Consider the following 25,610-nt stretch of genomic DNA (forward strand, 5'->3'; position numbering starts at 1 on the left):
ATCTTGATTTTCAAATTAAGAGGGTTCGGTTCGATTGAGTGTTGGACTAGTGAACATCCCCTACCTTGTTGGTGCACCCAAAACGGTGGAGTAGCGAAGGAGTAACAATGACGATTAACCAGGTCAAGGGCTCGTCGCACAAAACCAAAAACAGACACATCTTCTTATTAGTTATTACGTACTACAACTTGCCTTCCCAACTCTGCAATCAGACCCTCGCTTTTCGCATATTCCTTTCTTTCCAGCTAGGGATTTCAATCTCTTAACTTTTCTATTCAATTCTATTTTTCAATCGAATTCAATCCCCAATTTCTTATTTTTTATCATCAAATCACATTGTTTAATCTTCTCATTCACAGCTATTCGAATTAATTTCTTCCCTAATTTGACCTCTCCATTTTTATTTCTTGATCTGCATATTCAATTTCAACTTTTCAATTCACTGGTAAGCATTAATTGATAATCACTAACCCTAGCATTTTTACTTCATTAATTTTGCTCTTTGTCTGATCTGGGTTGTATTCAATTTGATTTTAGTGTTCTTCCCCTTTTTAAATCTGTCGATTTTGCAGGATTAATAAAAATTTTAGTAGTTAATTGAATTTATCAATTGATTAGTTAAAGCTGATTTAGGATCTACAATGACGGTTCTTGAATCTGGGCATGCAAATTCGTTGAAAAATGGAGTAATTCACTCGCCACAAGAGGAGAAACGCATCGTACAGGAGTTGAATGATCAAGCTGAATCTAATCTTCAAGAAGGCAACTTATACTATGTTGTCTCTAGCAGGTAACATTTTCATGAATTTGTTTTTGAAGAAAATTTAAACTTTCTTACTATTTTGGCCATCTTTATAGTTTATAGAATTGCCTGAAGTGGGAAATTAATTTGTTGATTTGTTGAATTCTTTGGTTAATTTGTTGATTTGTTGAATTCTTTGGTTAATTTGTTGAAATATAGACTGCGATGAGATTTTAGGTGGGTGGAGGGAATTATGTGAAATGTAAATTTGTACTCTAGGTATACTTGTGAATTCGATTATTCCAGTGTACTTGACATGATCAGCATTTCAGCTCACATGTTTTGATTTCTTCTAGATTACCGTGAATAGCAATTAGACGTTTCAGCACTTTACTCTATATAGCCTGTATAGGGTGCAACCAGAGAGTACCTGTGAATTAAAGCTCAATGGTGATCTTGGCACCTCCCACCCGTGAGATGTTGTGGTTTGAGGAATATGTTGTTGTAAAAAGGAGAGTAATTTCACCCTAAATGAAAGGATTTACAACAATGGAGTCCATTCATCTGGTCTAACCATACTCTGTTAAAGAGTCTAAAGACTATAAGTTATTTAATGCTTCTTTCATGTATAGATCAAATTGATTCCTTACATTTGCGATGTTTTGCTTGTGCCTGCTTTGCTGCCAATGAACTTAATCACTACAAAAAGTACCTCCCCTTTAAAACTTATTTCAAGTTTTTTGGCTAGCTGAACCCTTGCAGTTAGACTATTAAGTATTAATTGAATCGAGTTTCACCTTTTAAAACCCTTACTGAGAGAATTGGGGATGATGCACTCAATCTTTTGTCCATGCTTCAGCTTGTGAGTAGGGTCTCTATTGACTTAGCCCTTAACTAAGATGTTGTTAGAAGTAGTAAGCAGCCAATCTGCCCTTATTTGTGATACAAGGAATGGAAAAAAGGGCATGCTGATTGGTAGTAAGGAATGGAAATAAAATGCTTGTGGATCAACTTAGCATGATTTTATGTTCTTTGGGAGGAAGGTATTTTGCAGAATTCATTACGGAAAGAACTGTGTACTGAGAATAAGAATATATTAGCCTGTTATTGGATGTAATTTGGGTAATTTGATTGACCAGTGCATAATGGATAGCCAAACTTGATCATCTTAAAGATGAATATGACTCAGAGAAGTGGACCAAGTGGCATTTGGAAGTGATGCTGACTTAATGATTAGGTTATATATGTTGTGAGTTCCATACATTTGAGAGGCTCTAGTTGAACTGCTGTTCCACTAAATTATATGAATAACTGAGTATGGATGTCCCAATGAAGTAGGTGATAGTGTCTAAGTGTTTCTAAACGGAAAGGAATTTAACTGAATAGCTCCGTCTATGTAGAATTGTTGATACATGTCCTATGGAGTTCCTATTTTAGCTTGTGTACGATTGGGATGATTGTTGAGATCTTTGTATAAGGCTTTGAAACTGTTTAATCAATGTGAATGACATGAATGTCTATGGTATAATAATATATCTACTAAGTGGTAAATCTGCTAATTACTATTCTCTGATGCAAACAGCTTTACACCATTGGCACAGTCTTATCCATGTAGAAATTGCAAGCTTGGTTTACACAATTTGTTAGGAAAAGTTTCACTGAGATATTTAGCTCCATAAGTATCTAATGAGATAACAGTAACTGGCTAACATGAAAGTACTTTTCTAGAAATCTCAGCTACTACTCATGAGCTATTTTACTCCGACAAGACTGTTATGTTTCATACCCAGTTCGACATGAAAAGATCTGGATCTGGGAATGGCATCTGCATCTGGGAATGACATCATATGTGGCTGCCAGTCAGGCACGGCAGGCTAAATGGCAGAGTGATTTTGAGGAGAAAGAAGATGAGAGTTGTTTCAATATATTATATTAACCCTACATCTGAGTTAGGAGAGGGGGGGGGGGGGGGGATAACCTATTTTTTGTTTAATTAATGGGGCTTTTGCTGAGAATGTAAACCCTATCACTCTGATGTGATATTTTGTGATAATCATTGCTTCAGTGATCTTTTCTGGCAACGGCAAAGGCTGTCAACTTAGTAACTCACATGCTTGCTGCGTTGTTTTATTTTTCATGTAGGGGTAGGTAAAGGAAGGGGTAGAATAGAATACTTGATATGAAGTATATGAGAAATAAAACCCCCATATCATACTATAACTTTATAGCTGTACTTCCCAATTTTGCCCCTCATCATCTGAATTTTATTTCTTGTTCATTATCTTCAACATTGCTAGTCTCAAACTTTGAGTAACGAGGGATTGATACTCATAGATTTTCTCTTGACCTTTTCAATTCAATATATTGTTTTAGTTCTTTTTAAGAAAAAAAATTATTCAATAAATATTTTTATTGCTGTTTCTTTGATCCCTTATTCCCTTGACCATGTCTAAAATTACAACAGGATCCCCATGTCTTGAAATTCCAGCTTTGTTGGGTCCAGCATACGAATCCATACCTGGATGTGACTCCGAGTAACATAGCTCAAGACTAGGACAACAATGCTTAAGACATTGCTTTTGACTTTATTATCCACGTTTAAATTATCTTAAAAGAAAAATTCACTTCTTTTGATTACGAAGCCATTAGGCTCTTGTTTAATATAATTTTTAAATTAGATATAGGTGACCAGAAAACACACATGTGAATAAGTGATCAAAGAATTTAATCAAAATGAACTGAGATGCATACAGACACATCATTGATGTTTGTAATGCAGTTAGATACGTAAGCTTCTATGCTTCTTGTGTTTTTTTACCTTAATAAATTTTGTGAAGATTCCATTTACTTTTTTCTCATATATGTACTGCTGTTTTCTTTCCGCTCAGGTGCGGGGTGTATGGTTGAACAAGTACCAGAGCATTTTTATATGCCTTTTTCAATAGAACATTTTTAAGTGATTGTCATCATGCTGTAATATATATATCTATTGTCATCATTTACTATTTTACTCACATTTGAATTCTGCGACAATCTATTTTGTTTTTTCTGGGCATATGAGCAGATCAAAGTTTGCTGTCTCAGATTAAGTTTTTTTTATAGTTGTTGATGTGGTGCCTTTCTTTCCCTTGTGTTCAGATGGTTTATTGGGTGGAAGAGATATACTGAGCAAGAAGGTGAAGATTGTGAAATGAATGGGAATATAGCAGATTTACCAAATCCAGCTGAAAGACCAGGGCCGATTGACAACTCTGATTTAATTTTAAATGTAAACGGTGGTGATGCTGATAATTTAGAGCTTCTTAGAACATTGGAGGAAGGACAACATTATGTATTGGTTCCTGAAAAAGTTTGGAAGAAGCTATTGGAATGGTAAGATCCCACCCCATGTTTTAGTTTTTTTTTTTTTTTTTTTTTTTTTTTTTTTTTTTTTTTCCAAGCATCTTATTCCCTATAAACCTTTTTATTTCCCAATCAAATATTACTAGGTCATATCAGGTACATCCATCTGGTGAGTATGTAGCTATTAAGAGTCAATTTCTTAAGAGTATAGTCTCAATTCTAGATAGCATGCTTGCACCTAGCACATAGAATGTGATTTATGTTTTAAGATTATAGTCACACTTATTTTTACTTCTCATAATTGGATCCGAATCAAATATTAACTTCTAACTTCAATTTGTACTTACTCCGTTCTTTTGATATTGCAATGCTTGCACTTTACACTATTCGCTCACCCATTAACAACATGTTATTCATATTTAAGGGAAGATGCAGTTATTTTTCGGGTCTTGTTAGATTCGTCTGGATGTATGATTTCACAATATTAGCTATTTATAAATTTCAACATTATATAATATAAGATATTCAAACTTTTTTTTTTTTTGAAAAAAAAAAGCAGTTTGAATATGCTTTGGGAAGCGAAATCTCCTTTGTGTTGCTATATCAAAGGAACAGAGGAAGTATTATTCTAAGCGTCAGACTATGTACTATGTCCCAATTTGACTTGTATAAACTACACCATCGCAATTTTAATTATATCTTTGAAAATTTAAAATCCACATTGGCCTAAATGTGAAAGTTAATAGTGTGCTGACTGCTGAGTATGTGGGTAGAGGTATGAATAGATTTTGTGAAGCATGTACATCAGTTGTGTAATGAACTGTCCTAGGGGAGGGGCATTATTGGTAGTCTAATATTGTTAGTTGTCATTATATTTAGTATAAATAAGGGAGAGTAAGCATAATAGGGAAAAGGCATGTTGAATCGTGTTAGAGAGTGGAAACACTTTGGAGAGCTCAACCTCTCAAATGTTAGTTTAGAGAACAAGCCTCTCGAAAGCTTGTACTATATTTATTATATTATCAAATTCTAATGCCAATTTCATCATCTTCATCCTTTAAATTTATGTTTAATTTACTAGTTCATAAGCTTTTTAGTCAAAATCATCATTTTAATCTCTTAAGAATCACCTGTATTATGTTTGTTCGTTACAGGTTGTAGGCTTGCAGCATGTTCATAAAGTCTCTCACTTGAGATTGTTAAATTGTCTCATTAGTCATTATTTTTGGTGGTGGTGGTTTTTTTTCTTTTTTTTTTTTTTTCCTGATTTATTGATGGATTCCTTAGGTGTTGACATGTTTTTAACATTGCTGCCTGTTTTATTTCCAAGCATTGTTTTTCCCGAAGATCTTTTAATGATGCAAATGGAGGGTTATGAGTTACTTGAATTCTGGTTGAGGTCTTGGAATTTGGTCATTTTATAGTACTTCCTCTGTTTTATTTTTCGTGTGACTGGCATGCTTACTTTGACCCTTAATATCTTAATTGCGTAGCTGTAAAAATAACATAAATTATGTATTTTGAAAATATATATCAAGACGATTATTACATTACCCAACTTAATTATGTTTATCTTCATGTACAATTATCAAATGAAGGTAAAAGTGAAATGGTGTTTAGTGTCAAGGTCAAAGCAGAACAAGTAAAAAAAAAAAGAAACAGAGGAAGTATAACTTAGTGGATTTGGTGCCCAAATATCCCACTTGAATCAAATCTCCTGTTTTTGATTGCACAATTAGGCCATTCTTCAATGTCTCAATGTGTTAAATGAGAGAAACTACATAATGGACACTAATTATATGGTTTGAATCATCTCAGGGACAATAAGATTTCTGTGATCATATGCCTCTTTCCACATCTTCTTTAGTTTTATGTGTGCGGGATGCTTAGATTTTGTTAATTTTTAACCCTGGTTCCAACATTAAATAAGAATGATGTCAAGGGTGATTCCAGACTCGTGCAGTGCTAACATTATTATAACAATATTGTATTCTGTGATACCTTTGATTTATGATTAATTTTCTTAGGTACAATGGAGGACCTCCACTGCCTAGGAAGCTGATTTCTCAAGGTGCTATCAACAAAAAGTTCAATGTTGAAGTTTATCCTCTATCTCTTAAGCTAACAGATTCCAGGGACAGTAGTCAATCTGACATTAGTTTCAGTAAGAAGGTATAAAATGCTTGATATAATTTACAGCTTTGGTGGAATCTTTTCTGCTGCTTGAAAATAATGTCTGATGAACTTTCCTTTCAGTCTCAACTCAAGTATTGGGATTTGTTAGAATCAGTCTGTAAATTGTTACTGTTTTTTTAGATGGTCTACACTTCTTGTTCTTTAATCAATGGAATTTTTATTTTATTAAAAAAGTATAGGAAGTTAGTATTCCCTCCCTCAAAGCCTATTTGGGTTTTTTCACGGGAATTAAGGAGGTTGTAGATTCCTTTAAACTAAGGATTGAGAGTACATATGTGCATGTGGGGCTAGAGAGAGATAAAAAGAAAGAAAAAGTAGTTGGGAATTATTGAAGAGAGGGAGAGAGAAGTGTTGGGAATTGATGTCAAAAGACATCATTAGCACAAAAAAGACAAAGAAAAAAATGACAACTCATCAAAAAAGAGGTAATATCGTCAAATGGTACAATCTTAAAATAGAATTAGGCTTTTAATTTTGGTTTATCCAAAAAGGAATATAGGCTTTGTAATATGAGACGGAGGGAGTACTTGATTATGTCGCTTAGATTTCAGTTTCCACATATTTGAATACTTTCTTTTTTGTTTCAAGTAAAAATTGTCTAGCTCTGATTTTAAGAGTTGATCATCATGCTTAGGCTTCTACCCTTGAGCTCTATGAAAAGGTGTGTGCACTCAAAGGGCTACCACAAGATAAGGTGTGTTGGTCTCTTTATATGGATGTTTGCCTACTTAATTATTATTTTTCTTCCAATGTTATTATTACCCTTCATAGTTTATTTTCTTTTGCTGAGGTCCCATTTTTTCGGGGTTTTAAATAATTTGAACAGGTTCAAATATGGGACTACTTCAACGAGAAGAAGCAATGTATATTAGTTCCTTCGGGCAACAAGACTTTGGAGGATGCTAACCTGCAAATGGACCAGCATGTTAGTAGTGCTTTCTTTCTTTCTTTGTCTAATTTGCAGTGTAAAAATAATTGTCACTGAATTTGCAGAACTTGTATGTAAATTTCACTTTGTGTGGGCTCTTTGTAAAGTGTGGCTAGTGAAAGAATTTAATAAGGGACAATTCATCTAAAAGTTAATGCTGTATCCATGTGCTAACACCACTATTCCACCAGTGAGATGAATATTCTTGTGGATTTGTTGCTGTATCATAAGAACAATCTTAATTGGTGAACCAAGATTTTAGAGGGAGAGAAATTTTTACCGTACTTTCTGAGTTTTTAATCTGCAATTGATTCTTGTGGATTTGTTGTTTTTACACTTATAATGACTTTTGACTCTTCTTCTGTAGATTCTTTTGGAGGTGCGAACTGTTGGGGAGGTATCAGCTGGCCTTGGGGTTTTATCAACCGGAAATGAACTTGCTTTGGTTCCTATGGAACCATCAAGGTCTGCCGTGACTATTGCTGGAGGCCCAGCCTTTTCAAATGGTTACTCGACGAGATACAGTTCCAATTTGTATTCTGGATTGAGTACTAGCTCGACTGCTGAGAATGGTGGTCATGATAGCAATGGTAGTCAGAAAAAAAAGGAAAAAGGAGGCTTAGCAGGGTTACAGAATCTTGGGAATACCTGCTTTATGAATAGTGCTCTTCAGTGTTTGTTCCATACTGCACCTCTTGTTGAGTACTTTCTACAAAATTATACTCTTGAGATAAACAAGCAAAACCCATTGGGAATGCATGTATGCACTTTTCAAATATTCTTCATTTCTGTATATTTGAGTTGGTCTTTATCTGGATTTTAAATGCAGAATGAGGTATTGAGCTTGTGATGTGTGGATCTTTTTGTGCAGGGTGAGCTGGCCATTGCTTTCGGTGATTTGTTGAGGGAAATGTGGTCTTCTGGGCGGACATCGATTGCACCACGTCATTTTAAGGGGAAACTTGCTCGCTTTGCTCCTCAGTTTAGTGGGTATAATCAGCATGATTCTCAGGTTATTGCCTTTAAGTGCTCATTATTTGCATTTTATAATCTAATAAGCTGCCCTGTAATCACCTCTACCAAATGAATTACCCCTTCCACACTCACGCTAACCCTGTTACCTCACCACCGTGCCCAATCATCATCTCCAAAACTATGTTCTGGTGGATTTTTTTTTTTTTTTTTTTTTTCCTTTTTTTCTTTTGGGGTGGGTTGATGAGGGTTGGACAAGAGAGAATGCTGCAAGGGTTGATCATGGCAGTGATGGGGCGACGAAGGGAAGAGAGGGTGATAATGTGCGAGGAGGTTTAGGTTGTATTGTGCTGGTGGTGGAGCTTCTTTTCGTAAGAGGAATTGGTGGTTTTGTTGGAGAGTAAGGTGGTGGTGGCAGTGAAGGTTAAGATTTTGAGCAATTTAACAGAATCAGTTGTTGGTTGGTTGTGCTACCAAAACAATGACTTGATAATTGGTGGAAGTTATTTTACTTGAGCTGGATATATGACAAATTTACTACCAAAGCTAGTGAGCTTTGACCACCAAATCTTATGGTTTCTGTTATATTGATTTTTAGGCAGTTTTAATCCTGCGAACTTCTAGTTTTTGCCTAGTTGAGGGCGAGGCCTACAATTGTTTATGCTATATTCCCACTCCCACGTCCAAATAATTATTTTCCTCTCATGTGTAAGTTTCTAGTTTCCTACAATACATCCATCATAAGTTGCTTAATGATAAAATTTTATATCATTTAGGAACTGCTTGCCTTCTTGTTGGATGGATTGCATGAAGATTTGAATCGTGTTAAACAAAAACCTTACATTGAGATGAAAGATTCAGATGGCCGGCCAGATGAGGAATATGCCGAAGAGTGTTGGAGAAGTCACAAGGCGCGTAATGATTCGATTATTGTTGATACTTGTCAGGTTGGTAGAGTTCTTGTTCTGGTTGATCTACTAAGGGTTATTATTTCTATTGATTAATTATTGTCCACTAAATTGTTCTTTATCTTTTTTGTCTTTCTGACGAGGTGACGGAGGGATGTAATTTTACTGTAAGGGCTTTAGGAAGTGTATCTCTTGTTTTCAGACTTTCCATTATTTGTCCTCACTATTAATGGGCTTGAAGTGCTTTAACACGTGTTATGCCTAGAAATGTCTGCAATTAATAATTAAAAAAAAATGTTATACAGGTGAATATATGTGATCAAATTGCATAATCTTTAGCTACGTACTTTGGCTTGCACAACTTTATTTCTTTTTCTCTGCTTAATTGCTTATAAATGCTCAACACATGCTTGAAACTTGATCAGTAGTTGAGCTAAATTGGATGATTGGCCACATGAGGTCCTAAAACAACTCTCATTCTGTTTGATGGGTAAAATGCCAACATATGTCACTGTTCTCTGTATTATTGAAATTTAATTGACCTAATCTCCGATTTTGGGCAAGTTAGTATTTGCAATGGATCACAAAAGTGGCTTTGTTCTACTTAATTAATGATTATTATTGCTTTGTTGGCTATATTATGCTGCTGCAGAATATTATCAATATTTTGGAGCCCAATGAAAAGCTCATATTGAGCTAAAATCTAAAATCTTCCATTCGTTGAAAAAAAAAGAAGAGAGAGAGAGAGAGAGATTTGAAACCTGGTTGTGTTCAAAAATACAAAGATCACTTGCAACAGAACAGCAGAACTTATTGGCCATGCATCAAATTCAGTAATTTTCATTTCATATGAGATATATTTGGCTGTTCGCTAACCATGTTTGGTGGTAATTCGATGCACAGGGCCAGTACAAGTCTACACTGGTTTGTCCAGTTTGCAACAAGATCTCAATTACATTTGATCCATTTATGTACTTGAGTTTGCCCCTCCCATCAATGACCAATAGAACGATGACGGTTACTGTGCTGTACACTAATGGAGTTGGGCTTCCAATGCCATATACTGTGACGGTTTCAAAACATGGATGCTGTAGAGATCTGATCCAGGCACTCGGAACTGCTTGCTGTCTAAAGAATGATGAGAGCCTCCTCCTTGCTGAGGTGGATATGCTTTATACTGTGCCCTGGCTACTCTTGGCTGTATTGCATATTATTGTATACATTTGTCGGCTGTCTATAATGTAATATTTTACTTTCAGGTTTATGATCACAAAATTTATCGGTACATGGAATCTGCTATGGAGTCGTTGTCTTCCATCAAGGATGATGAACATATTGTAGCTTACCGAGTTCCTAAGAAACTAGGGTTAAAGAAACTGGAGATAGTTCATCAATCCACTGAAAAGTAAGTAACACTACTAAGAGTAGGTCTCAGAAATCTCCTTCCCTTACCCTCCTTAAAGAATGTATATCTTCAGGGATTTTGCTACATTTAAAAAATTACTTCTCAAATTTCACTGCTGTGCTATTACATTATTGAGCTAAATTTCTCATAGTAACTCCTGATGACAGGAAGCTTTTAGGATCACCACTTGTAACCTATTTGCAAGAAGAGCCACAAACTGTTGCTGATGTTTGTATCGCCATTACAAGTATCCTTTCCCCCTTGAGGAAGGCCCATGTGCCATTGAGTAAGAATCACAGTGAGAAGGAAAATGGCTCTCTGTCCGGAGGCAATGATGAAACAGATAATGGGTTCATAAATGACACTGCAGGATGCAAGTGTAGCAGTGATTTGCCTTTCCAGCTCACTGTAACTGAGGACAGGCTTTCTTCAATTGGCAGACAAATTGATGATGATTATGTCAGAAGTAGTTCTTTCTTGAGAGTTACTCTTCATTGGACTGATAATGTACACGAACTTTATGATATTAGCTATCTGGAGGATTTTCCTGAGGTGTGCAAGTCCGGATTTACTGCAAAGAAGACTCGTCAGGAAGCTGTTTCTCTATTTTCATGCATGGATGCATTTTTGAAGGAGGAGCCTCTTGGACCTGATGATATGTGGTAGGACACATTATTATTTTTAAATTTCAAAGCCTATGTACTTGGTTATATTCAGGGTGTTCAAAATCTGTGTGCATAATTTATTATTTTCTCTGTTTGAATACAGGTATTGCCCAAATTGCAAAGAACATAGACAGGCTTCCAAGAAATTAGATCTTTGGAAATTGCCAGAGATACTCGTCATTCACCTGAAGCGGTTCTCATATAGCAGATATTTTAAGAACAAGCTAGATACATTTGTGAGCTTTCCCATCCAAAACTTAGAATTGGACAAATATGTGAAGGAAAAGGACTCATCTAATGTTCCCTACATGTATGAGTTGTATGCCATCAGTAATCATTATGGTGGCCTTGGTGGCGGACACTACTCTGCATATGCTAAGGTCAGAATTCCATCGTAAAACTTTGCTTCTTTGGCTGAAACTGTGTTTCTTGGTGGTGCGTGATTCTGATAACTAATAAGATGCATATTTTTTTACGAAAATCTATTTATTTTTCATTTTTATTGCAATTATAGACTTGCACTTGGGTTGACCTTGTCCATGGCAGATTTTCTCATTCATTTTTGTTAAGTAATTCATAAATATTCTTTCAATGGACAGTCATCATGTTTACGTTGTTGAGTAGTTTATGGATATCCTCGATGCATTTTGGGTCAGCAATTTGACAATCACGTGTAATGATTCATCTTTGCCTTTTACTAATTTGAGTGAGCTACTTTAAGTAGACCATGTGACACTATTACCACTGCTCCCCCCCCCCCCCCCCTCCGGTCGAATAGTCCAGGCCCACCAACTAGCCCTATCAAAACCGTTGGTTGAGTCAGTTTCAAACGAGCATCTGTCTCCTTAATTGGTTGTGGTGTGAAGACTGAAAAAAAAAAGTTGATGTGTCATGTTAGTTACTCCTATTGAGTCTAGCCCTTTTAGTGAAGGTATTAACTATCTTAAAAGCTGTAGAGTGCATTCAACTGGAAACTTATTGGGCTTTATTTGTTAATTGTGCAGTTGATTGAGGAAGACAAATGGTATCACTTTGACGACAGTCATGTTTCTCCAGTAAGTGAAGCAGATATCAAGACTTCAGCTGCATATGTCTTATTTTACCGTAGAGTGAAAGTTGAAGCAAAATCTGAAGCCAGAGGATGATCTTGGGATCCTAATCATTCTTAAAGGCAGTGTTGATTGTGCACGTCTACAATTGCAAATACTCATTCAGCCTGGATATTACAGGCAAACTACATTATAAATGTGTTTTTTGTGCAATATTCGGAAGATTAGCTTTTGGATGCAGGCTGATGTTGGCTTTAGATGGAGTTGATTAGCACGGAATTTTGGTTAGTCAGATTGGGAGGTAGGCTTTCAATTGTTCCACCAACTTTTGCTCATTTGTTCAACAAAATTTTGAAGTGAGCAGCTAGATCATAGATTCTTGGAATTATTTTTCCTGGGCCTTTATGTATAGGTCTGGCTATCAGTAGCTGATTTATTATACTAGGAAGCATTCATAACACTCTTTCCACCTCTGGTGGTTTTATTTAGTTTTCTTTTGGAGTATGACCTGATATGTAACTACTACGTCCTTCGTCCTTCATGATGAAATTTTCTTTTGTTGATGTATATTTTGCCATGTTGCGTATGCATCAGGTGGTGCCCCAAGTTCAACATTCAGGTTATAAATCATAATATTTTTTGCACTTGATTACATTGTGTAACTATATTCTACTTCGAATTATTAATAATAATTCTCATTCAAATTAGGGGTTGCAAGATTATGAATGTGTTTTTTCTAGACTTGTTTATCAGTCACCATTAACTATACGCAGTGAATAATCTGAAACATGGTAGTAAAAAAATACGTCTTCATCAAACTAGTATCTAATTGACCCTGTTGTTTAGTCATGATAACCCGATTTAAGAAATGGAAATAACAGTCCTATCTCTAAGGCTAGCTTGACTTGCCTTGAGGTGGTGTGCTGTGTGCATAGATGCTACATAAAAACCCCTCTACTTTCCTGTTGCATAAAGATCTGTTGCAACAAGGAGATACTGGAAGCAAGAAGAAGCAAAGAAAGAAGAAAAAGGCGAAAGAAAAGTAAAAGATATCCAATGGTTGTAGTGTCAAAAAGAACAAGAATGAGTCATTAAAAATAATAATAGTAATAATGATATTAACAGGAGTACAATCAAAGAAACTATATTCCTCCTTTCCCTAACTCTCAAGTCTCTCTTCCAGATCTTCAATGCGCTCCGCACCAAGAATACAATCATAAATGGATGCAATCTACTCTAAAGAACTACCAGCATAACAATCATAACTAATGAAGTGACCGAGAAGCCGACTGAGGGATATCTTTCCTGCAAATTCACACAGAAAAACTCTCAGTTTTTAAAATTGAGTTATATCTTGAGCAATAGAATTAATCTTATCACATTATTATGTATGATGTTCTCTATACGTATCCACCCTCCGTAACTAGTTCAGATTACACTATCGACTTTATCCAAGAAGTACGCAGTAAGCCAGTAATTACAGTAACAGCAACTATGTCCAATGTTACGCTACCAAATTTACACACCTTTAATTTCCACATCTAAACAGTAGACCTCTAAAGTACTAACAACCATTTACTTAAGAAAAATCTAATCAATTATAGCTGGTTTAATGAATCAATAATTCAAATATTACTCCAAATAACTAAAACACAAATACGTATAGGAATAAAATAAAAAAAGCTGAAGTAGCGAATCTACACCAATCTGTCACAAACACGAATCTTATGCTTTTTAATTTTCCCACAGTTGGGTGGCACACTTTAATCAGCAAGAATCGAACATACCAATAATTTAATCAAAATATATTTTTATAATACTACAACAACAAAGCAATAGTTCCAATTTTAAGACGAAGGGCCCTACTGAACCAACATTTCTTATAGATTTAGCCAATCTAAACTATGTAGGTCAAGCATTTTGGAGTTAAGGTCACAAATTCGAGCCCCGCTAACTCCACTAAACAAAGTTTAGTAGCATTAGTCCCGATATGATTTGAGATCGGCTAACATAAACCGTCATACAAAACCATATATTTTTATAATAAAAAAATACCCTTAATTTTTTTTTTTTTAAAAAAAAGTTGAAGATTGAAATAAAGAAAACTTACCGTTGAAAAAGAAATGGAGAGATACCCAGAAGAAGAGGAGCCACCTCCACCACCAACACCGCCACTAGCACCACCACCAGCTGCAGTTTCAGCGGAAGATGGACCATCAACACCATCTTCCCCGGAAGTCCCATTGCTAACAGCTTGAATTGAAGGAATCCCCAAAGAATAAGCAGGTGTACCATCAGGCTTAAACAAGCCATAATTCCTCTCAGAAGTTGGTCCTGGTTTCAAATTCTCATTAAACAACGCGAACACAAACACATTCAAATCACAATCTGGCTTCATTGGAGTCCCTTTCTTTTCAGTTGCCAACATCTTTATCAGATTTCCATTGTATTTCTTGGCATTCTCCGGTGTTGCCCCGACCTCGTCTTCGTCACCCTTTGACGGCCAACCAGTTTCAGACACCTGCACTAATACCTTGTTGTTGAAGTTGGGTCCCATTGCGGAGTACACCGCATCGACTTGTGCGTATAACATGTTATCATAGTGAAGGCTGGAATCAGGGTCGACTAAAACTTGTGCAGTTTTAGCCTGGAATAGAACATAGTCTAAGTTTACTTCCTCCGGGTTACCCTTGTACGCGAAGTACGGGTACGCGTTTATTAAAAACGGGGAGCCTGTCTTCGCGTGGAAACTTAAGATCTGCGAAATGCAACTTCCTAAGTCCGACCTAAACGATCCTGGTGACGGCGGGTACGACGTATCGAGGATGGCCAGGTTATGAGCCGTGGTCACCCAAACATTCCGATCCAACCTCAATGTTTGGAGCGCGGAATGCATGTTTTGCATTGCAGGGTAAAGGCTACTAGTTAAGGTTGTATCATTGAAAGTTAGAACTTCATTTCCAATCAAGATACATGTAATGTTTGTATCAGGTAAATAAGTTTGGACATTCTTTTTAACCCAATCAATAGCTTGTTTTGGGTTTTTTGCCAATTGTGGTAGTTGGTCATTTCCTATTGTGACAGTAAATTCGATGCCGGTTTTAGCGAATGCTTTGAGGACTTTCGGGTCGGCGTCGTAGAGTTTAACCTTGGTTGCTCCGATTGCTTTGACTAGTGGTACTACTTTGTCTGGTGTTGGTAGATTGTTGGCTATTTGGCCGTAGTTTATTCCTAGTGATACCACTGTCACTGGAATTGTACCTGATGATTTTTCGTAAATTTTAGTTACTATTTTCACCTGTAATTACTACCTCCGTCTTAATTTTTTTATTCACACTTTATGTCAAATCAAATCGTTACAAATAATTTGAAACGGAAAAATATAACATGGAAAATGGTAGATGAAAATTAGAGTAATTACCTGAAAGAACAATGAATGATAATAAGAAGAATGATGAATGTGGGTATTTGGTTGTTCTTGTTCTTGTGATTCTACCTCTGCTTGGTGACTCCATTAGACTGATGAATTTGAAAGATCTACTCAATTAATGAGAAATAAGTTTAAAATGTTTAATTTTTATGAAATGGGTATGATTTTTTTGGTACTCAAATGTGTTGAAATTATTTTGGGGAAGAGAGAGAAAAGAGAAGTGAGAAGGGGAGAGAGACAGAGGAGGTGCTTTAGTAGTGTGTATAGACTGACAGCACCGAGCAAGGCAGCAACTAGTATTGCTTGCTTGATTCTTTCTCTTTTTGTTATTAATAATATGGACTAGCAATATTTATATATCTATAATAAACCACTCCAATTAATAATATTATCATAGTAAGTTGGTTTGGCATGGAGAGCTGCAGATTATTCGCTCAACCTTAAAAGTGGTTAACGTATCTTTTGTTCGGGTCCATTTGATAGATAATACTTTCTCCATTCTTTAATTGAAACCATTATTATTGTAGAAATTTTAACGAAATTTGCAATATCATCATATGTGTACTAGTACTTCCTACATGCTTTCACTTTATCTCTTTTCTCATTGCATGAATTCCCTATTACATAAGTTTCAATTGATAGAGTATAAAGCATATTTAAGTTACTGGTTGAGGCTAGCAATATGTTTTATACTAAACAAGTAAGAATACAATTATAAGACTTTATTATCTTGGAAGGATGGTAATCGTTTTTTTTTTTTTTTTATTACTATTATTTTTATTTATTTTAAAAGTCAAGTGTTCAATATCTTGTGCTCCGTACTGAATTACATAAACTTAATTTGGAACGAAAGGTGAAAAAAAAGGAAGAATTTGACTGATTAAAAGTGAGTGATATTAGACAAGATTTATGGATGAAATATGATTTTTATTTAGAGATTAATAAATGACAGAGGTGAGAATAAATTTACAAGAAAAAGTCTTAGGGCTCGTTCACTTCACCTTAATTTCAGTTCAGTTTAGTTTAGTTCAACTCCAATCAGTTCAGTTCAGCTCCTAATTTCCTTCTCTCATAAAATATTCATTTCAGCTATATTTAGTTCAGTTCAATTCAGCTCCAATCAGTTCAGTTCAGTTCACTTTAGTAAATGTGAATAGGCCCTTATACGTAGTATTATTTTTCATCAACCTTTAATTTATTAGAGATTATTATATACTCAAATATAAGGTATATCTAAGGGTATTTATTTGCTCATTTGATGATAAAATGAACAATAATTTTCGAAATGAGCAAACAATATGTAATGCTAGTTTATTTTAAAGTGGTTATTTGAGTATGATAAGTCGGATAGTGTGTTCATGTGTGCAAACTATAAAACGATAGTAGTTTCACTAGCATTAGTTGTTATACGAGGTGTCATCATCATAGCTAAAATTTAAGAAATGTGAATACAGAATAACTAAAATATAAAACAGATGTATCAGTTTTAAATGACGAGATTTTTCATAAGACTTGTATAAAACTAACTTAGCTTTTTGATAAAGTTATGCCTAACAAATATCAATTACAGTAAACACTCATTTAACATTTTTGAGGTTCTTTATTTTCTTTTCTTTTTCTACTTTATCATCTTTTCTGGATTCCACCACTCCTATCTGAAAGCACCTATGCTTATGACCCCATATGATCTTTTGCTGGCGAGTTTGTCAATACTTGATTTTTTTTTTCATTACTAGTAACTTTGTTTTCAACCCTGCCCCCCTAACTTTTTATAATGAGGGTAATACATTATAACAATTTATTAAGAGAATAACTCACGTGTGAATTAAAATATTATCCTGCATTGAAACATAAATGAAAACAAGGCTAATTTAAGTTAGATAAACTAAACATAACCTTGTTATGTACGACTCTACCTTTTATTCAAGGAGAGAGGATTATTAGAGTTGTACGAATTTAAACTCTTTCATTACAGGTTTGATTGTTGATTTTAACCTATTGATGAACTATCACAATTCACAATCAAATACCTAACGTAAACCATAAGCTACTAACTTAACTTCACTCTAGCTCACTCTACTTTTTTTACGAGTACTTTGAAATCAATCTCTAATTCAATTCATTAACGTCATATCTTGTATTCCGTAGAATATACATCAGTCATTAATTAGGTTTAGTCGCTAAACTTGTTGCTGAAAATAGACTATTCTATCAGTTATGATAACATAAAAAAAAATAATAATAAATAAAAAAAATAAAAAAAATTAGTACCAAGACTTGATCATCAACTTAGATCTAACGGTTTGAATGACATGATTTTTAGTGCATGAAACATAGGTTTGATGAAAGACAAGTCTCGAAATTCTACGAATATGATGGTTTCTACTTTCTAGTGATGTGTAAAAGGGCCCCACTCGTACCCATGTTAGGAAAGCTAGTAGTTAGACTTGAATTGAAGAAGATGAACTTGAACTTGAACTTGTTATGAGCACCAAACAAGTGTGAAAAATATTTGGTCCGACAGCTTTCACATGTACTACACCCGTTTCGAGTTATTATTATCACTTTACCAACAATGTAGTACTCTTTGATTAACTAAATATCTTATTTTATGGCTTATTCTGTTGTTTGATTGTAACAACAACGTTAACATAATTTACGCTTTTTTTTTTTTAAAAAAAAAAATAGAGACGTGAAGTGCCTGCAAAGTAAGCTTTTCCCCTTTGCCCACCTTTCTTTTCAATTATTCAAAGCCGACCTTGTTCATTCATTCATGAACAGGATAAAATAATAATAATTCATGCTTTTTTTGGATTTTTTTTACTTGTATTATACTACCTCCGTTAACTTTAAGTTAAAACTTTGAAATATTTACAACTAAAAATTACAACTAAAAGTTAACGGAGTTGGTACATTTGTACTTACAATATTTTAGTTTTGCTTTGATATTAGTTTATAAATATCAAGTGTTGGATTAATATCAATGTATATTTTCAGATATTATTCTATAATTTTTTTTATTATTATGTCAATACATTATAAGGTCAAACTTATGCACAAACACGTAAATCTATAAACTTATTGCAAGTGATTAGGAAAAAAAAGGGCTGTTGACTTTTGCCTTCATCAAGAGATGATTAGCAGATTAGGTGATTATTGATGATTTGCGAGTTGGGGCGGTTGTTAAATGAATAAAGACCTTTGAAATTAAATGAATTTTCTGCAATAATTAGACCAACGATGACTCAATTTCAGGAGAATCCAACACTTGATATTTGGTAATTTGGTGACCACATTCGTAACCTGTTTGATTAAAATCATCTGAGGAGACAAGAGTTCTGTTATGAGTCTTATGATGCATGTGTGTTTGTCAATTGTCATGTTGCTGCTGCGTAAATTTTCATTAAATGTGCAACTTTAGAGTATTATTTGTGAGATATAAAATATTTTAAAGTTACACATAACATTTAAAAGAAGTTTTATTTCAATAGCTGATTTTTAGAGATGGGGTTATTAGCCAAACCTTGACCCACCGATCTTGGTGCAATCCCGAAACAGCCCACGGGTCTCTATGTGCCATGGGTCCAAGGTTGGCCTGTTGTTGCATTCTGAACCAACAGCCTCGGTGTGGAAATGAGGTCTAATGCATTACAAGAAGCTCTTAAACAGTTTCTCTTACTGGTTTAGAACCTTATACAACTTATTGCTTTAGGAAGAAAGTGCTATTGCACCTATATTGATTTCATGGTGCATAACCACACATTTCTTACATATTCGGATGCTCGAACATAAAATACATCTTAGCATTGAACTGCGCATTCTTTAAAATGCAAATGCTCGAACATACTATACATATTACTATATTAGCGTTCAGCCACATAACATGTGACTTCATTCCGGACATAAGGAGGGAACATTGAAACTGTTCCCGTGGATGTCAGCTTGCATAATATATAAATGTATTGTTAGTAGTTCCCACAGCATTCAAAGGGTTCATACCGCAGCAGCCTTCTTCTCTTCGGCAGAAGTAGCAACTTCCTCTGCATCAATACCAGGTTCGCTTCCAGGAATATCTAAACTCAACAGCAGCTTTTCCCACAGCTTAGCAGGCTCCTGTATTTTGCAACTCACACCATTAATTTATGACCAACTATTCTCTAATTGAAATACCTTAGAATGCCATTTCAAAATGAAAAATCGAAAGCCAAAGACTAGGTAAAAGGAAGAAGTAACAGACCTTCCAAGAAACATCTTGAGCCATGCAGTTCTGGATCATCTCTTTCATTGCAGGGGTACGGTAGGTTTTCAGAGCTCTCTTGACAGTTGTGGCTAGAGCGGCTACATCACTTGGGTCAATGGTTTCGCACTGAAGATAATAGAGGCAGGCTTTAGTATTCATATTCAGTCATACAAAGCTTACCAAGCATGTAATATTTTGAACAGAATCAGTATTTTACTTCTCTGATATTCTTACATTCCATTTTATAATCACACACATTAAGAAAAGCTGTAGGGATATTGCAAAAAGTGGTTATATTTTTAAAAAAAAATGTGGATGGAGTGGTAAATTAGAAAGTGTAAGAGAAAGCTTAGGAATTGAGAGAAAAAGAGGGTTGGTGTTTAGGAAAGATAAAAGGTAGAATTCACATCACACAGGAGGAGGGGGAGTTTTACCAAAGTAGGTAACAACTTAACAAGTAGATTATTACAGGACGGAGGGAGTAGGTGAATTTCATCGGCAAATAATAGTTTCATAGGAGACACAGAAAAAGTTCATCTCAACCAAAAAAAAAAAAAAAAAAAAAAAGGTGATTTAAACAACTCACTTCAACATTGAAAGCTCCCATCTGGAATCCAGTGAAGCCTTCCTTGACTGTATCAACTAACCCACCAGTTGAGGCAACGATAGGGACCTGCCAATGCAAGCATTCGGAAAGGGGACGATAAGAAACATAGATATCAGTCAATATGCCAACCACATAAGTTCAGAAAGGTTTCAAGACAATACAGTTCCATAGTTCATGGCATGCAATTGGACAAGACCACAAGGTTCAAATCTGCTAGGAATCATTATGTAATCAGCGCCAGCAATAATCATATGAGCCAAGGGGGTGTTAAACTTTGCAACTCCTCTAGCTTTGTCGGGGTACATGGTCTCAAGTTCTTCAAGCTGCTTCTCCATGGTCTTTTTGCCAGTTCCCTGAGAAAACGATACAACACCATCAGCTTGTTTGCCTTACGAGAAACAACCATTAAGCGTGGAGAACATGAGAAAAGAATACTTACCAGGACAACGACTTGGACATTCTCTCCAATGAATTCAGGAATTGCTGCAGCAAGAATATCAGAACCTTTCTGTTCCTCAAGTCTACCGATGAAGCCTATCAGTGGAACATCTGGATCAATTGGTAACCCAACTTCTGCTTGAAGGGCTTCCTTTAAAAGTGGTTTTGCATCCATCACCTGGAAGCAGCAGAAAGTTGCACAAAAGTTCCCACATGATGATTAGATTTTTATTTTCACACAGATACTTGACTAGAAGACCGTAAAGCTATGTTCGATTGTTCGACAATCCATTTAAAAAGAATGAAAAAATAAAAAATAAAAAACTTGGGGGTTATTTTAAAGCTAAAACCTAAGTTTGCTCCCAACAAACAGATCACTTTAAAAGAAGGGGAAGGGGAGAAGGGTATTTACCGTTGTGTTGTCATAATTGACATCAATGTATTCATCAGTTAATGGGTTCCAGTCCTGGATGTCTGTGCCATTGGTGATGCCTGTAAGAGTTGCTGTACGACAGGCGTTGTGCAACTCGACACCTTTTGCAGGACCTGATAGGATTTCCTGAGCATAATTAGGACTGACAGTCACTACCCTGTCAGACTCCAAGATCCCGGCCTTCATCCAATTGATTTTTCTTCCTTTAACAGGCTTAACATGCCTGCACATCCAACGAAATTCCAGGATCAGGAAAAGAAGGAGAACGTTCTAAAACAAAGTTTTATTGGTTAACATAAAAGGTGAATGTTTCAAATAACAGAATGATGACTTCACCTACCCGTCAATGAAATCAAATGATCCCCTGAATTCGTCAGGGAGGTTGAGCATTGAGAAATCTGAAAAGGCGAATCTCCCTTGGTAAGCGATGTTGTGGATACAGTAGACAACCTGCCATCATTATACATTTCAAACCATCCATGGTTGGTTTTCACGTTTTGCTTAAGTGATATTTGAGTATACAAACAAATTAAAGGAGGTTTACCTTGGCATTCTGATAGATGCCCTTAGATTGGTACATGGACTTGAGGTAGCATGGAAGAAGACTTGTGTGCCAGTCATTGGCAACGAAAACAATATCCTCCCCTGCAAGAACATTGCAACAGCATATGCATTATAAAATATTTATTATCATGGTGCATGTTGATGAGAATCTTATGTAATCAAACTAAAAGCTGAATAATACACACCATATGGGCCTGAAAATTTCGGGTTGCTGTTCAGATTCAAAATTCTCGGGGCTTCCAAAGCTGCCTGCAGCAAAGGTATTTACAGAACATCAAATGCCTGCTAGCTAATGAATCAGTGAGTTAGTGACTACTTTGAAGCAGGTAAAAAACCAACAGAACTTTATGAGGGAAAAGTTATTCAAATAAATCAGTGCACAAAGTTTATCATATTCAAGACTCAATATTCGCAAGTAAAAAAACTAGGATGAATGTGCTTGGGTAGCTAGAAGCACCAACATTCTCCTTAGTACTGTTGGAAAGAATATAACATCAGATTGCACTCAAAAAATTACCTGGCAGAGCAGACTGAAACGAAGCTGGTTGTCATCAAAATCCGATCCAGCTGTGGGACCATAGAGCTTGGAACCAGTTTTGCCCCATACCTGAAAGTTCATGAGTTTTGGTCATGAGTTCATATGATACCTGAAAAGTTCACAAGTTAATAAATTATACTATTTTCCACGATAGAGTTGGTGCAAACCTTCTCAAGGAATATTGGATGGTCAACAAAAACACGGTCTACTCCCCTTTTATAACAATGGAAGAATCGGACAGTGAAAAGCATGTCCCCAACTTTCAACTGCAATGAATAATCAACAGTTTGTCAAATCCCAAAGCATTTTAACAATTACAGAGAGATGTAGACCAGCAAAACATCACAGTTTCAAACAGAAGTGTAACAGATTACCTCAACCAGCACACTGGTATCCCATGCATCTTTGTATTGGTCATAGCGAGGTACGATTGTCATGACTCTGTGTCCTCTTTTCTAATAGATTGGTATAAAGAGAAGAAAAACAATGTTACATGTTAAAATATTAGTCAATACTAACTTAAATCGACACAGTCTAACAACAAATCACAAGACTCACCGCCAAAGCTGGTGGGAGGCCGCCAACAACATCACCAAGGCCACCAGTTTTGCACCACTTATCACATTCAGTAGATACAAATGCTATGTTCATCCCACGTATAACAGCTCTGAATGGCACATCATTCTGAGCTTTGTGCCCTTTGCTCCGTACAACTTTAGTCAATGCTTTCGTGTTGGATTTCATCTGTAGCATGTCACCCATGTTCAATGATCTCAACCCATTGTGAGTGGTGAGACGGCTTTTTAGATCAATCTGCGCCAAAGTTGTCCTGGTTTCTGGACCTGCACAATTGATGCGCGCTCCACTTGACACAAAGTGAGAGGAAGCAACAGATGCCATTGCTTAGCCTGAAACCAATATACATGAACTTAGTATGAGTAAATATTTAAAAACTGATCCTAGACCGTTATTTTAAATCATCTTACCAGAAGATTTACTGCAGTTTATAAGACAAATAACATGAATAAAAAAAGATAGGCTATAACATAAACAAAGTGACGCCATTATTACAAGAGACGGGATGGGCTGAAAAGATTAATACAACACTAACAGAACCATATTTAACTAATGATTTTAGACAAAGAATTTGAAACATGTTCTCATCACCTAACAAAATTCAGTTTTAGGATATACTAATCAACTTAAATCAGTTTTGATCAGTAAAAACCAATTTTAATCAGTTCACGGTACAAATCAATTTTAATTAGCAAATACCATTACATAATAAGGTAAAGAGAACAAAGCCTTAGCCATTTTACAGATCTAATTCCTTATAAATTCAACCTCACGTAAATTTGTGTTTTCTTTTTTTAATCTCTTCTCTCTTTTTAGTTTTCTTGGTCGTTTAGGCCGAAAATAGTCTAATTTCTTCGGAGATTAGATTATTTTCGACCTTTTTTCTTTAATTCAATTTAGTTTTTTATTTTGGTTTGTTTGTTTTATTTTGTTCTCTCCATCTGTGAGAATCTGTCCCAATTTTCTAGGTTTTTTCCAATTTTTTTGGAATTTTGATTCTCATCCATGGATGGGAATTTTATTTTTAAGATTATTATAATAATTGGGAAGGTGATTTGGGTTCCTATGGGTCTGGGATTTGTCATCAACTGGTCGACCAAAACATCAGCGCAGATTGCGGAGGTCTCCAGTTGGAAAGATGCAAAGACATTGAAAATCATTGTTCGCGTCAAGCTTGAAGCGGTGGCGTATGAGCTATGTCAAATATGCAAATTAGTTATGATTTTGATTGTAAAAATTATGATATTTTCTCTAAATCTGTGGTTTACAGATTTTTATTACTGTAGATTTCGTATGGCTATTATTTAATGATATTATTATTACTTCCCATTCACAAAAAAAAAAAAAAAAAAAAAAAAAAAAAAAAAAAAATTCAACCTCACATAATTTCTAAATTGTACTCCCTTTATCCTGAAAAAATCATCACAAGAATGTTACTCTAACTTTAACTCATGACAACTAATTGAAAACGGAGGTAGTAATTCAGGTCACTAAACATGAAACCAATACTAATTTATCCCCCACCTAACGAGAAAGTTGTCACAATCTCTAACAACGGGTAAAACACTCTAAGAAACATTTTGGTGAACATAACAATAAAAATGAATACTTTATTCAAACGACAAAACATAAACATTATCACAAATTCACAATACCTCCAAAAGCATATTATATTATTATATGTTCCTAAAAAAATTAATTTTTGAAAAACATTCCCTAACCCCATGTCAGCAATCTTCTAAAAAATTCCAACCTTTTCATTTCCTTTATACACTTAAAAATGCCACTCTCAAAACCCAACTAATCTACATTATCAAACTACAAATTTCAACCAAAATTACAAGGAAAAACAATTCAATTACAACATTTTATGATCAATTCAAAACCAAGAACATAAACATAAACACATAAATTAAAGTATTAAACAAAAAAGATGAAAAATTTACCTGAAAATTCTAAACGATGAAAGCTTTGATTGCTGCTTTCTCTCAGAAGAGGACACCCCTTTTGTACTGAAAATGGAGTGAGTGAGGAATCAGTCATTCAACCTCCACTTATTTGTAGGAGTGTCTTCTTCTTTCTCACGTGTTATTATACGTGGCATTTTTTTAACAGTTAAGCTCTATTAGCCTCAATTATTCTTTAATCTTTTATTTCCTTAATAAGAGAAAATAGATTAATTTCGTTGTTAAGTGATATATTGCCAAATTGGCCTCATAACTCGGGTGTGAGTAGGGCTGGCAAAAGCTGACCCAACCCGACAACCCGACCCGAACCCAACCTGAAATAAATGGGTTTTGATATGGTTTTTCAACCCGTTTAAGTAATTGGGTCGACCTGAACCCGACCTGAAATTAAATGGGTCGGGTTCAGGTTGAAAATTTCAACCCGAAAACAACCCGCCTAACCCGTTTAACTAATTTGGGTTAGAATTAGGTTTGCTCAACTTGATCATATGATCATATCCCATAAGAATTAACAAATTTTAGTTTTTATGGCCCAAGCCCAATACAATTTATATTCATATAAAAGCTTAACCCTAAAATGCTTCTACATTTCATCAAATTAGAACATGCC

At 35.3% G+C, this 25,610-nt stretch overlaps 3 protein-coding genes across 5 annotated transcripts; 1 reads left to right on the top strand and 2 right to left on the bottom strand.

Annotated features, from left to right (window-relative positions):
• The first annotated feature begins 195 nt into the window (after positions 1-195).
• LOC145567814 (ubiquitin carboxyl-terminal hydrolase 10-like) lies at positions 196-12,842 on the top strand. 3 transcript variants are annotated; one of them, XM_081627201.1, is made up of 14 exons: positions 196-445; positions 573-790; positions 3,881-4,114; positions 6,112-6,256; positions 6,915-6,974; positions 7,107-7,205; positions 7,576-7,968; positions 8,080-8,220; positions 8,957-9,127; positions 9,992-10,249; positions 10,348-10,493; positions 10,661-11,155; positions 11,262-11,538; positions 12,163-12,842. In XM_081627201.1, the coding sequence occupies exons 2-14, from the start codon at positions 642-644 to the stop codon at positions 12,301-12,303; spliced, it is 2,709 nt and encodes a 902-aa protein (XP_081483327.1). In that variant the 5' UTR covers positions 196-445; positions 573-641; the 3' UTR covers positions 12,304-12,842. The 3 variants fall into 3 exon arrangements, with proteins under 3 accessions (XP_081483327.1, XP_081483329.1, XP_081483328.1); XM_081627203.1 differs by having other exon boundaries at positions 619-790; XM_081627202.1 differs by having other exon boundaries at positions 634-790.
• A 408-nt stretch (positions 12,843-13,250) lies between these two features.
• On the bottom strand, positions 13,251-15,961 carry LOC145567816 (glucan endo-1,3-beta-glucosidase 11-like). The gene is made up of 3 exons (XM_081627206.1): positions 15,629-15,961; positions 14,318-15,468; positions 13,251-13,512 (listed from the first exon to the last, which is right to left on the bottom strand). The coding sequence occupies exons 1-3, from the start codon at positions 15,720-15,722 to the stop codon at positions 13,444-13,446; spliced, it is 1,314 nt and encodes a 437-aa protein (XP_081483332.1). The 5' UTR covers positions 15,723-15,961; the 3' UTR covers positions 13,251-13,443.
• A 3,304-nt stretch (positions 15,962-19,265) lies between these two features.
• LOC145567815 (granule-bound starch synthase 1, chloroplastic/amyloplastic-like) lies at positions 19,266-25,113 on the bottom strand. Its single transcript, XM_081627205.1, has 14 exons — positions 24,980-25,113; positions 23,016-23,365; positions 22,832-22,912; positions 22,625-22,723; positions 22,437-22,526; positions 22,105-22,168; positions 21,900-22,000; positions 21,696-21,805; positions 21,335-21,578; positions 20,924-21,100; positions 20,646-20,837; positions 20,464-20,550; positions 19,875-20,003; positions 19,266-19,750 (listed from the first exon to the last, which is right to left on the bottom strand). The coding sequence occupies exons 2-14, from the start codon at positions 23,355-23,357 to the stop codon at positions 19,631-19,633; spliced, it is 1,836 nt and encodes a 611-aa protein (XP_081483331.1). The 5' UTR covers positions 23,358-23,365; positions 24,980-25,113; the 3' UTR covers positions 19,266-19,630.
• Between the last annotated feature and the right edge of the window lie 497 nt (positions 25,114-25,610).

Source organism: Chenopodium album, chromosome 11, assembly GCF_948465745.1.
Source record: "Chenopodium album chromosome 11, dcCheAlbu1.1, whole genome shotgun sequence".
Classification (NCBI taxonomy): domain Eukaryota; kingdom Viridiplantae; phylum Streptophyta; class Magnoliopsida; order Caryophyllales; family Amaranthaceae; genus Chenopodium; species Chenopodium album.